The sequence below is a fragment of the Nansenia antarctica genome (assembly GCF_963989245.1).
Source record: "Nansenia antarctica genome assembly, chromosome: 6".
In the NCBI taxonomy this organism is placed as follows: domain Eukaryota; kingdom Metazoa; phylum Chordata; class Actinopteri; order Argentiniformes; family Microstomatidae; genus Nansenia; species Nansenia antarctica.
In genome coordinates this window covers 18768597-18782402 of record NC_137676.1, presented here as the reverse complement: position 1 = coordinate 18782402, position 13806 = coordinate 18768597, and the positions used below count along the sequence as shown (strand labels likewise).

The 13806-nt window shown below is 43.7% G+C and overlaps 1 protein-coding gene across 1 annotated transcript in view; it reads left to right on the top strand.

The window, feature by feature from the left end:
• LOC308160362 (acidic mammalian chitinase-like) overlaps positions 1-13517 on the top strand; it is a gene marked incomplete at both ends in the record, with an annotated part of 41268 nt that extends 27751 nt beyond the window's left edge. The window contains 4 exons of the mRNA XM_080534275.1: positions 8007-8123; positions 8553-8685; positions 9124-9192; positions 13441-13517. Of these exons, the coding sequence (XP_080390401.1) occupies positions 8007-8123; positions 8553-8685; positions 9124-9192; positions 13441-13517 (396 nt within the window). The remainder of the gene's footprint in view (positions 1-8006; positions 8124-8552; positions 8686-9123; positions 9193-13440) is intronic.
• Positions 13518-13806: the final 289 nt, after the last annotated feature.

The window sequence follows — 13806 nt, the reverse complement described above, 5'->3', positions numbered from 1 at the left end:
CATTGCCAGCAGTACAATTTGCAGTGTCTTTCGGAGCCTGTGAGCCAGGGGTACCGCTCGTAGTTAGCGATCTGAAAGTGCCGGACAAACCCTTTTCCCCGCTGAGAAAGGCTCGCAAGAGTCGGGGTTGGCCGTTCTCTGATAATGTCTATCTTTTCCTGGAAAGTTCTTCTAGAAAATGGCGTTGTTTTAAGATCTGCCTCTTCTCCCCCTTCCGCCATTGTAGCTGATTGCAGACGGTATAAAGATACGCAAATTACCTTGCTACGCATCTCAATAGTGCGTATCCAATCAAAAGACGTGCTGGGTGCTGACATCAGATTGAGCCTTCCAGCAGGCGCCGTTGTTGATTTTGCTCGCATCTACGTAGGTTTACTAGGAACGCCACAGGTTTTCTCGTTCCAACGTAAAGTTACAGGTCGAATTCGCGGCACCGTCTGTTGTGAAGGCGGGCAGATTTGGGAGCCCCCTAGCAACACATTTTGATTGGATAAAAGCTCTAACATAAAGGCCAGCCCTCCAAATCTCAATTGGAGACTGGAAGCAGCGCAACCAAGAGGAAAGCTATGAAATGAAGAGAATAGACTATGGGGAATCATTCATACATATTTGTGGAAAAAATATATTAAATAAAATGTATATTCTGATGATGTTTAGGCCAGCAGAGAAGGCCTTGCTGGCCCTGACGGCACACCACTGGTGTTATCATAGTTATGAGCTTCACACAGTCTGTTTATTTGTCGTGAACTTCACGCCGGCCCTAACATCAGCAGACACATGAACACAGTGAGGATTCAAACCAACAAAAATAATTAATACACATCATTTCATTTATAATGTGCAGTAAACAAACAAAATAATGTATACTCTCTGCAATTGGCTACTATACAATGGTGCCAAAATCAACTATCCAAATATGAATCTGCGTATATCTATGTACAACCTTGATTGAACCAAGATTCATAGACAGATTGTCCCTTTTGCATATCATCATAATAGGCATTCGTGTCATCATGTTCTTTACACATTACATAACCAAGATTTATTTTGCAATCACAACAATGTCAACACAATCACAACAGAATCTTATTTAATCCAATCAGGTTGTATATATAATCTATATATATAATCTATATATTGGTTTCAATATACCTCCATAGCAGTCTACAGTCTAATTTAGCTATATATATAATTACATTATGAGAACATCAGTATTTTTACGCCTTTGGTTGTATTGTCTGAACGAACATTGATTGGGAGACATACTGTACAGTTTATCATTTTCATAACTGTCTGCACATATACATATCTTATTTTGATTGTTATTGTAGCCTATATATAAACACAAATATCAGTCTTATGCACTGTGTCTCATTCAGCACTGAAGCCTGAATTTGAGCACAGTGTGTGCCCCCTTGCTACCTCTGCTGATATAAAAGAGAATTGCAGGCTTGGAGAAATAGATGGCAGCCACAAGTACACAGACACACACAGAAATACTGCTAAAACGCTTTATACTAACTCGATTTTGAAAATGTAAAAATGCTGGGTGGTAGAACGCACATATCTAGGAAAAGTCATGAAAGGAGGGTCCTGAAATGTGATCGAGTGCAAAGGTAGAATTTTTTTTGTACTCACTGGTGCTGTTTAACACCTCACGGCTGTTCTAGTGTTAAAACATAAAGTTTCGTGTTATGAAAAAAAAATGAGTCTGCGAGTGGTTTCGGCTGCGTTCGTAAATTCGCTCTGGAAATCTGATCAGCAGTCATGGAATGCCTCTTGTCCAATCAAATTACTTGTTGTTGCTACACGTGCGTTGTGTTGTGGGTCTGACAAAACATCCGGCGGGAACAGCTTCTTCTTCTGTGATGTTAAATGGCAGCTTGCACCCGAAACGCAAACATGCATGGAGATGTTTTAATTAGGGTTGGGTATCGTTTGGGTTTTATCCGGTACCAGTACCTAACCGATACTTTAAAAACGGTACCGAAACGGTACTTAATTCGGTACTTTTGATTTTTTTAAATGACATATAATATATATATATATATATATATATATATATATATATATAATAACACGGTCGACAACATTAAACAGCTTTTCACTTTTTTATTGCTGAGGCACAATATATATATTAGTTAAATATACACTCAAATTAAAATAAATGAAAATAAAACTCCTGCTGACTGAGGCACAATATACATATATATAATATTACAGTGAAATATACACTCTGAAATATACTGAATCTCTCAGACGCCATTCACCTTGGCAAAGAAGGGAACTTTGACCAAAGACAGGGTGGAGGAAATTCAGAGGGCTGTTACCAGGTTTGTGGTCAAGGGACTGCATTCCTTTTCCACTGTGGAATCTCCCTGTTTCAGGTAAAGTGACGTGAAAACAATATTTGTTTACTTTATGTTTATAAATCTGTGCCATTAGACAATTATGTCAAAACAAAACAAAAGTCAAAATGACAATAAAAAAGTCAAGAGAGGTGTCGTATTTTGCCAGAGAAGGCAAATATGCTGATCTTTTTGCAAAAGAATTGCTGAGGTGGGAGTTTTATTTTTATTTGAGTCTATATTTCACTGTACTACGCTCGTGAAGTCGCGCTGGAACTCTGACCAGCACTCGTGGAACGCCTCTCGTCCAATCGAAGCGCTCGGTCCCTTTATGACGTCGGACCCAGTGTGCGCTTCGGCGCTCTCGGAGCGAATGTACGAACGCAGCCGAATTTACGAACACTAGCAAAATAGCTACTACTACTACTAGCTTCCGTGGCTGCGTTGTCAAACCGAGTCTGTCAACACGAAAACGGGGGTAACTATCGGTTAGTCTACGAGCTCCCTTGGCCGAGCCAACCAGCCGCTTTCTGACTTGGGATTTACTACTTGACAAACTGTCAGTTTGAACCGTCAAGCGTCTCGTGACAGAGAGACGCCAGCTGTCCTGTGTCAGTTCGTGAGCTTAGAATTATAAGTGAATAGCACTGAGTGGAAATTTAACAGGCGATGTCACGTATGTAACATCGATGTCACGCCCCACCCCGTTGTGAAATGTTAATTTCTCCCCCCCCCCCCCCCCACAATTAGTGTAACAGATTAGTAACAGAACAAGTTATCTCTGCTGATTGAAACAAACTGTTACAGGACTCAATTTACAACAAGTCAAGCCATTTCTTACAAGAAACGAGAGGAAACAAGATGGACTCCGACATGGATATAACGATTGTGCACATGCGCCAACTAATGTCTAACAATTAAGTGTTCAATTATATTATATTATAGGTGAAAAATACGGGAGATTTACCGGGAAATATTTAAACGGGAGCACCGCGGGAAAGAAAGGTAAAATACGGGAGAATCCCGGGAAAAACGGGAGGGTTGACAGGTATGCAAACATTACAAATAACATGTGGAGCAACATACCTGTATGGAAGACATAGTGTTCCTCTGGTGTCTGTAATTCTTGCAAATCTGCGTATTCAAAATAACATACAATACTGTAACGTCCCAACTTGGACAGTGGTGGAATAACGACAGATAGCTTCTCTCTTGTAACTGATTGTTTAATTGTTTAACTCGCATACCAACTTTCTCAATTCACCGGAGTTCTTCCTCTCTCCACGGTCTCAACACAACAACAACACGCATGCGCCCACCTCCACCAATCACAGGGGTGCATTCGAACGTGGCAGGGGCATTGCATAGGCCAAAGCTGAGGACACGGAACTGCCACAACCCCCTGCCCGTACAGAAGGCGGTCTTCGGCCTGGCCTCGGGGCTAAGGGGCACCTGCCAATAGCCACTGCGCAGGTCTAGTGAGGAGAACCAGGATGAGCCGGACACCAAGTCCAGTGACTCGTCGATGCGGGGCAGTGGATACGAGTCTTTCCTGGTCACGCTGTTCAGCGGTCTGTAATCCACACAGAATCTCATTTTCTGGCTCTTTTTTTTGTTGACCATTACAACCCCCGAAGCCCAGGGACTGTCAGAGGGTTCAATGATGCCTGCCCTCAGCATCTCCTCAATCGCACTGTCGGCAGCCGCCTGATATGCCATGGGAAGACGGGGGGGACGCATCTTGATGGGCCGAGCATCCCCGGTGTCTATCTCATGCTGCACCAGATGTGTCAGTCCCACTTCCTCCTCTGTCAGGGCGAAAATGTCTTTGAATTCAGACAACACCTGCCATAGCTCTTCTTGTTGCCAGGGCTCCAACGTGTCACAGTTACGTTTCCATATTTCTCTCACTGCCGACAGTCTATCCACCTCTTCCGTTGTGGACGGCTGGGTCGGGGGAAGGGGGCCCAAACCTGTAGAGGGAAGTGTTGCCGGAGATGGAGACTGTCCACCAGTGGGGGTGTGGGACTCAACCGATGGGCTACCAAACATCGAGGGGATGGGTGAAGGGGGGGGTGGGGGGTTTGGGCGGGAGAGTGGGGCGCCATTGTCCTCAGCCGAGGGGTCGGACCCATAACATTGCGTGTCTGTGGCTTTCACGGACAGTGGTTGTGGTCTCGGGACCAGCGAGGGGGATATCATTTTAACAGTGGGGCCCCCAGGGAAGCTCAGTGTGTCCTTCCCCAGGTCCAGCACACAGCAAGCAAACCGTAGGAAGTCCAGACCCAGTATACAGGGGTCCTGCACATCTGCCACCCATACACTAAATGTCACTGACAGACCTCCCACATTTATAGCCACCCTCCCTCTCCCCCGCATAGGGGCTAGTTCACCTGTTACTGTTCGCAGCTGCACAGCAGTTGGCTCCAATTGTGTCCCCACTGGAACGACGTCGGGCCTCATCAGTGTTGCAGTGGAGCCGGTGTCCACAAGGGCCGTACAGGGAGTCCCAGCCAGGGTGATGTGGACATGACAAAAATCCCCAGCATGAGTCCACCCTACCACCCTCGCGGACTCCGCGGTGTCATTCGCTTCTGGGGGGAGTGGAGCCCCACTCCCCCGTCTGTGCTGCTGGGCTCCTGTCAGAGGTGGGGCAGCATGGGATGCGGCGCCAGGGGTCTGTATCGTCCCATCTATACAGGCCCCGGGGCGTTTCCCTGGTCGCCAGCGAGCTTGGGGCACCGCCTGCGGATATGGCCAGCTTGGCCACACTCCCAACAGACAAAAGGGCCCTGGCGAGGCCGCATGTCACCCCAGTCATTTCGATTGCGCGGGCGTGTGTCACTGCGTGATGATTGCAGCGACACAGCCCGGATCAGTTCTGTCAGCTCTGTCGCCCACGCAGGCCTCTCTTGGGTTAGGCTGTTATCAACTGCGGTTCTCACAACAGGGCTGCAGACCGCCAGACTGCTCTCTGCTGTCCCAGCTCCCACGATCTCTCTTTCCAACGCCAGCTCGAGTGCCTCTTGTAGCGTGCGGGGGTGTGCCAGTTGGGTCTGGATGCGCAGCTCCCTTGGATTTATAGCCTGGATAAACTGGTCTCTGGCGAGCTCACTCTGCACCCCGGGGGGCATGTGGGCATAGGCTCTCCTTGACAGGGTCTCAATGTCATTGGCTAACGCCCGGAGTGGCTCCCCGGGCTGCCTGCGCCTGCTACACAGTTCAGAGCGCAGGACACCAGGCTGTTCACATTGTCCAAACCGCCTCTGCAGAGCGCCAACTAAAGCCCAATAGTCCCCTCTCTCATCTGGGCTAAGTAGTAGCAAGCATGCTAATGCTTCATCTGTGAGGCATAGAGCCAGCTGTAGAGCTTTATTGTCCTCAGACCAGCCCGCCGCCCGCGCTAATAGTTCAAATTGGGCACGGAAAGCCTCCCAGTCTGCCTTACCAGAGTATTTTGGTGTTTTAACAGGGACATGATTCCCGCGGGGGCCGCCATCTTTGCTGTGCGTCGCTGCGCTGGAGGACGAGCCCAGTCCTGCATCGGCAGCTAATCTCCTGACTGTGTCCCTCAAGTGAGCCTTGTGTGCTGAAGCACTCCCACCTTCCCCCGCCAGCCTCGAAACATAATCATCTCCCTCCTTCTCTCCATACTTCTCCTCCTTCACTTTCGGACGCGTCCCGGTCCCGTCCCGCTGCATGGCCATTATATCCGCGGCTGTAGCGGCTAGCTAGCTAAACTGTACACTGACCAACGGAGGGTGACGAACGGTCGTTTTTTCTTCTTTTTTTTTTTACTTCTGACACCAATGTAACGTCCCAACTTGGACAGTGGTGGAATAACGACAGATAGCTTCTCTCTTGTAACTGATTGTTTAATTGTTTAACTCGCATACCAACTTTCTCAATTCACCGGAGTTCTTCCTCTCTCCACGGTCTCAACACAACAACAACACGCATGCGCCCACCTCCACCAATCACAGGGGTGCATTCGCACACAACACAGTAACAGGGTTGCTACAATACATTTTTATATAATCTGAGCTAGCAACAAAAATGCGGGAACTGAAATGTGAAACATTGCTAGCCAACATACAGAACTCTGGTATAATACAAAATGTTCACAAACGTACAATCAGTGGATACTACAGTGGATAAACTATACAGAAATCATCACAATACATGTAAAAACAAATAGCACAGTACTACACCAACATTTTCACCGTATATTACAGGATTCTCCACACAAATAATAAAATACGAGGAGCGTTTTACATCGTGGACATACCTTCAGATGGTAGTGGAATACTAGCGCGACCACGGGGTATGGCAACAACAAAAGGACAAAAGAACGCGCAGACCTGCAGTACACCCAAACTCCAAAGGGGGCTTTAACAACAACCAGGGCTGCTCAAGCACAGCGAAACTCACTTTCACTCCATCACTTTATTACTCTCTCAATGTGTACTTTTTTTAAAACTTACTTACGTTACTTATTATTATTATAATTATGATTATAATCATAATTGTTATTATTATAATGTTATTATTATTATTACGTCATTATTATTTTTTGTATCTGAATTCTGCAATGTTGAGGAGCCAAAGCCAAAGATTTTTACTCTTGTGTACTTGTACAGTAAGGTGTAATAAAAGTGATTATATTGTGTAATAAACCCCTCTCTCTACTGTAGGAGCTGCTGGAGGCCTATGAGACTGAGGGCAAGACCACTGGCCGCCCCAGACTAATGCTCACTGCAGCAGTGACTGCTTGGCAAGGAAACATCGATGGTGGCTATGAAATTGCAGAGATAAGCAGGTAAAAAAAAAAAAAAATCTGAAATACACATATTCATATTCATATTCTTAATGCAATACATTTTATGACCCAGTAACATAACATGCTTGCGTGACAGTGGACTTGCCTGCCATTTAAATCCCATTCCAAACCTGCCTGCCATTTTAGATACCTGGACTTCATTAGTGTGATGACATATAACTTCCATGGTGCCTGGGAGAGTGTCACAGGACACAACAGCCCATTGTACAGAGGGTCCCAAGACACTAGCGACCTCAGCAACACTGTGAGAAAGCAGCTTCTGATTTGGATTAAATTGCACATTCTACATCATGCTGGTGGTCTATATTTCAAAGTCATATAAAATATGAGCGTTGCATGTTTATGCATGTTTTGCATGTTTATGTAAATCGAATTCAAGAGATCTCTCTCTGTCTGTGTGTGTGTGTGTGTGTGTGTGTGTGTGTGTGTGTCTCTCTCTCTCTCTCTCTCTCTCTCTCTCTCTCTCTCTCTCTCTCTCTCTCTCTCTCTCTCTCTCTCTCTCTCTCTCTCTCTCTCTCTCTCTCTCTCTCTCTCTCTCTCTCTCTCTCTCCATCTTTCTGCCAGGACTATGCCATGAAGTACTGGCGAGACCAGGGCGCCCCTGTGGAGAAGCTGAGGATGGGCTTTGCTACATATGGGCGTGTGTTCCGCCTAGCCTCTGAAGCTACTAGTGGGGTGGGAGCCCCTACCAGCGGTGACTTGTGCTATATAAATAAAGTGTGTTTGATTGATTGATTGATTGATTGATTCAGGCTTGTGACATACAGTACTTAATTTCATGACATTTGATCTGAACATGTTGCACATCTTGTTTCTAGATCTGCACGTTCCTCCAAGGAACCAGTGTCCAGTGGATTGATGATCAGAAGGTTCCCTATGCTACTAAAGCAAAGGAGTGGCTTGGATTTGACAACGAGGAGAGCTATGCAACAAAGGTATTTAGACCTACCAGTATTGCTTAGAAGTAAGGGATATAGAATGCAGTGGTTTCGGATCCTAGCATGTTTGTATAAAGGGATTAATTACTGTGTTTGTATATATATATATATACCTACTACCTACTGTACTTATACTGTACTTCTCATTTCATAACTGTACATATCCTATTTTGTCTACAGTATCATGCACTTGCACAATATATATCTACAATAACATGTTTTTCCACTATATCACTATTTACACTTCTGGTTAGACGCTAAACTGCATTTTGTTGTCTGGTACTTGTACTCTGCAATGACAATACAGTTGAATCTAATCTAATCTACTGTTAGGTGTTGCAACTGTATCAAAGTCATCAGAAGACTCTACTGTCTCTGTCTCCATGTTTTCTCTCATCCTCTCACTCCCTCACTTCCTTTCCTAAGGTCCGTTATTTAAAAGACATCAAGTTTGGAGGAGCTTTCGTCTGGACTCTGGACCTGGACGATTTTGCCGGGCAGTTCTGTGGACTGGGCAACTACCCCCTGACCAGCCATCTTAAATACCTCCTTGATATTGGTAAATAAATCAATAATTCCTTTCATTCTATATTTCACCAAATACACTAAGAGCACCGATATCAACGGAAATACTTAGTTTTACATAAACAACCATATTTGTTTGGCAATCTGGTTTATTCAGTGTTTGTCCTACTGAAGTGCCACTCTCAATAAACTGAATACTTCTCTCCTCCAGACCTGCCTCTTCTGCCTCCTCTGCCCGCTCTCTCTCCTCTGCCACCTCCAACCGCTCCAGAACCAGGGGCACCGACCCCACCCAGGACGGTGGCTGGTAAGTGTTTCTGTGCTGGCAGGCCTGGTGGGCTGGAAAGGAAATACTTAGTTTTACATTTACAACCATATTTTTTGGCAATCTGGTTTCTTATATTTATCCAGAATAAAATGTTTGTGCTACTGAAGTGCCACTCTCAATAAACTGAATACTTCTCTCCTTCAGACCTGCCTCCTGTGCCACCTACAACCGCTCCAGAACGCGAGCCACCATCTTCACCCAAGATGGAGCCTGGTAAGGGTTTCTGTGCTGGCAGGCCTGGTGGGCTGGAAAATAAATACTTAGTTATTGTGCTTGCAGTAGCAAGCAACACTTATTGTTATTGTCCATATATATTTATTATTATTATAGCAAAAATTGTACAGGCTACTCCTTTGGCACTAGGTAGACATGAGAGGTGTCATAGCGTGCGGCTTGTTCCCACTTGCGCTGCTATTGTCCGGTGGAAGGTTGCGGAATACGGTTTACCCACAATTCCACTTTTTGTGGAGAAAAAATCTCATAGAAAATGAATGATGGAATGTTCAAAACCCCACAACTCGGTTTGAAAACTCGGACACATTAAAAATCTTGATTATACACAAAAGTCCTAGGGTCCCTGAGGAAGAGGACCCACCCACACACACACACACCAGGGTTTCCGTTAGAAAAAATTGCCGCCGGACATCGTGTCCGGGAAGATTTCGATTTACCGGACAAACGTGATATATTCCGGTCATCATATTAAAATATTAAAAAAAAAAATAAAAAAAATAAATAAATCTAATATAGCTGTTTGTCGCGGTGATTACTGTTGTGTAGCGGCCTATATATGCCATTTAATGTCTATTTCTCATCCGATACGATTAGATGCGAGCTATATAATATATAATAATATAACATGATTCGCATGCGCGCTATGCCATTATGTCCAGCGCTGAACGGGCGCCTCACTGGGAACTGAACAGACAGCATCGATCAATGAACGGACTCCACATTACGTTAACTGAAGTTTGTTAAATTCTTTGGGATTAATGTGAGTTTTCTATTTTCTCTTTCCAGTTTTACCCTTTTTTTTATCAATAAAACAACGTCATTTCTATAACCAGGTCTCGCTGGTTGGGAAGGCATTTCGTTTAGCTGCCTGTCAAATCATACTTAATCGGACTCGGGAGTATGTCAATGAGGAGAACATAACTGTTTATTGAGAAACAATAGGCAGGCTGGGATACGTATATAAAGAAATACCACAATGTCTAGATGTATAACATTTTATTGAACAGTGCAAGCATGTAGGCTTCTGGCGTGACATCGTACCCCTAACGTTCTTAGGGCTTGTTTGAAAAGCTTAGACTGAAAGTTAGTGCCCTGGTCAGATTGTATAACAAGAGGAAGACCGAATGTGGAAAAAAACGTTGTTAAAGCTTTCACCACTGAGCTGGCTGATATGTTACGCAACGGAACAGCTTCGGGAAAACGAGTAGCAGCGCACATAATAGTAAGCAAATACTGACTTCCACTTTTAGTCCTAGGCAAAGGTCCAACACAATCAATTATTACACGTTCAAATGGCTCCCCTATAGCAGGAATGGGATGCAATGGTGCGGGTGGAATGGATTGATTAGGCTTACCCGCCATCTGACAAGTATGGCAACAGCGGCAGTGCTTGGCAACATCCGCCTTCAGTCCGGGCCAAAAGAAATGTTTCAATATCAGCTGATAAGTTTTAGTTATACCTAAATGTCCTGACCACTGGCTCTCATGTGCTACAGATAACACCTGTTGTCTATAACCCACAGGCACAACCACTTGTTTTACAGTATTCCACTCACAACCATTTGCATTAGGAGGAGACCATTTACGCATTAATATCCCATCGTTAAGGAAATAAACTACGTTGCCCCCTATTTCAGATTCCTCACTAGCTGCATGTAAAAAACATTTGTTTAATGACTGATCAGCTACTTGAGCGACACGCAATCGCTCGCCGGTTACAGGCAGAGATAGGCTGTCAGCGGATGGTATGGTAGGACTCGGGGAGGATGGTAACTCTACCACTTTCTCCCTGGGAGAAGCTGAAACAATCGGGTTCTCATCCCTTTCAGAAAAGGCTTGCATAATCACACTATCACAGAGAGAAACATCGCTATCCTCCTCTCTGCCTCGACTCGATTGTGCACGAGTTATAGCGCACACCGGAAACAACCGCTGTTTCGCATAGGCAGCCTACACATTAGGAGTCATCATCATGCCGGTGTCAAATCATATCATAATAAAATAAATACATAGCCTATATATTCGTCTTTTTTAAAATAGAAGGAATCAGAATGTGAACTTTAGCGAATTGTATTCAAATTGTGCTTAGAGGGAATTATTTTCACCGGACATTTATGTCCGACGAGTTTTCAATTTGTCGGACTTCAACAACTTTTACCGGACAAAGTCCGGGAATTACCGGTTAACGGAAACCCTGACACACACACACACACACACACACACACAAAACCCACAACTCTGCCTCTGAAAATCAATAATCAATAATAATAATAAATAAGGTGAATGGTGATTGGCTGGCCCTTAACAATGGCTCCTGGGTTCAATGGTATAAAGGTGGGAGTGAGAGCATAGTTGGGGGAATTCTTTTTTTCCTGAGTTCTGTGAGTGAGGTCATCTTTGTTCCTGGGTGTTGTTGTCTTCATGTTGTAAGTATGTAAGTATCAGTGTGTTATAATGATCATTGATCATCATATCTCTCTCTCTCTCTCTCTCTCTATTAACTATACTAGAATGTAACTTTTCTCTACTAATATAAGTAGTTGCCTTGTACTAGATTTGTACAACTGTACATTATATTAAAGCCTCACTGATTCATTCTAGTTGACCTTACCTTGTCCTAATAAGCACCGACTCAATATTTCTGTGCATACAGTGATAATTAATTTGAGGTCAGATTATCAACATAAGATATGTTTTTATATGAAGGAAACATAGAAATCTCTGCCATATTATAATAGACAGAAACGGATTGTAGAAAGATTCCGCTCTACAGTTTGGTGCACCTCTATGTGATACTGGTTGTAAATTAGCCTACCTTTAATTAATTAATTAATTTGGTGGTATTGGTTATTGGTACAGGCTTAATGAAAGATATATTGACTCTTGCTAGGCGCATATTTAAGGTCAGAGGCTCACATTTGGCGCTGGCTGAAGATAATTCATCATTGATTAGCGTTATAAACCAAGCCTATTTCCGATATAATAAACCGTGTTTTGATAATTTGGAGTAATCTCTCAACCCGTATTAACGAACACAGCCATGGCTAGAGATAAAGAAATGCAAGATGTAGGCCTACCTAGATAATTGGACAATTGGCAATAATTGGACAATGGGAAATGATGCGCTGGTGAAATTGAGCGAAAGAGACGGAGAGCTTTTACATAGGGTTCATCAGTGGATGAAATCCGTGATTATGTGCAAACAGTTGACAGAACCCGGCCAGTGCTCCAATTGCAATTGGATATTTTCTTAACAAAATCCAACGAAAGACTTGCGAGTCTTTGCGAGTAGAGAACAAGTATAGAACAAGTAGGCCTAGAGCAGGGGTCTTCAACCTTTTTCAACCCAAGGACCCCTTGGATGAGAGACAAACAGAACAGGGACCCCCACATGTAATATATATTTTTAAATGTCTCACATTTTAAAGCCTATAATAACTTTTATATTTACTTCATTCACCTTTTATTTCACCATATTAACCTATTTATATACTGGGTTATTAGCCTATATGTGTTTATGATTGATAAAACGTTCATGCATAATTATGATTGGTTATTATTATTATTATTATTGTTTTTGTTGTTGTTGTTGATCTTGATGAGGCTTATATTTTCTATTATTATTATTTTTCAACAATGAAACTTTTAGCTTCAGGAAGCAAGGTATGCCTACCTCCTGGGTGGAGGTTGTCAGGCAGAGCATCATGTCATCCTCAGGCTGCAGTCTGGAACTGTATTTGCTCTTCAGGTAGGTGAGGGAGGAGAATCCTCTTTCACAAAGATAAGTTGTTGCAAAAGGCAAGAGGCTCACCATGGCCTTTGCTGTCAGTTGGGGGAAGTATTTCTGGCAATGGATCCAGAACTGGGTGAGAGGCTGTGACTCGTACACATTCTTGTGTGTACTGTCTGTGGTTAGGTCGATCAGCTGATCTTCCTCAGCGGCTGTCAGGTTAGAGCCGTCGGATGCATTGTCTTTGAATGATAACCGTATCCATGTCTTTTTTTTTTTTCCAGCTGACGTTATGTTAGACTCTAGAATCATGGGCATAATTTATTTTGTAAATTGTTTTTGTCAAAAGTAGCTTATGATTGCCTATTAATGCTTGTACCTTACTCAATATCATTTTTGTTATATTTTTTAATTCTCACTGATTATTTTGGTGAAAGTTGTCAATTATTATGACAGAAATTGGCAGACCCCCTGCAGTACCTCTGCGGACCCCCTAGGGGTCAGGGACGCCCGGTTGAAGACCACTGGCCTAGAGAACAAGCATAAAGCCATCGGGATCAGATTAACACAATGAAACGAGAGGAGATGGAGGCTCACATTTGTATGCACATGGCAGATGCATTACACGAGTTGAGCGGAAAAAACCTCTAAAAAAGACTATTCAGGATTTTTTTTTTTATTTAACCTTTATTTATACAGGTAAAAACACATTGAGCCCCAAGGGCTCATTTTCAAGTGTGACCTGTTCACAGGCATACAACATCCACCACAAACAAATACAATACAACAGCAACTTGTTACGTATGGCGATGACAAACTATGGCGGTGGGCAAAACAGCAAGAGAAAGAAGTATATTGGTCAA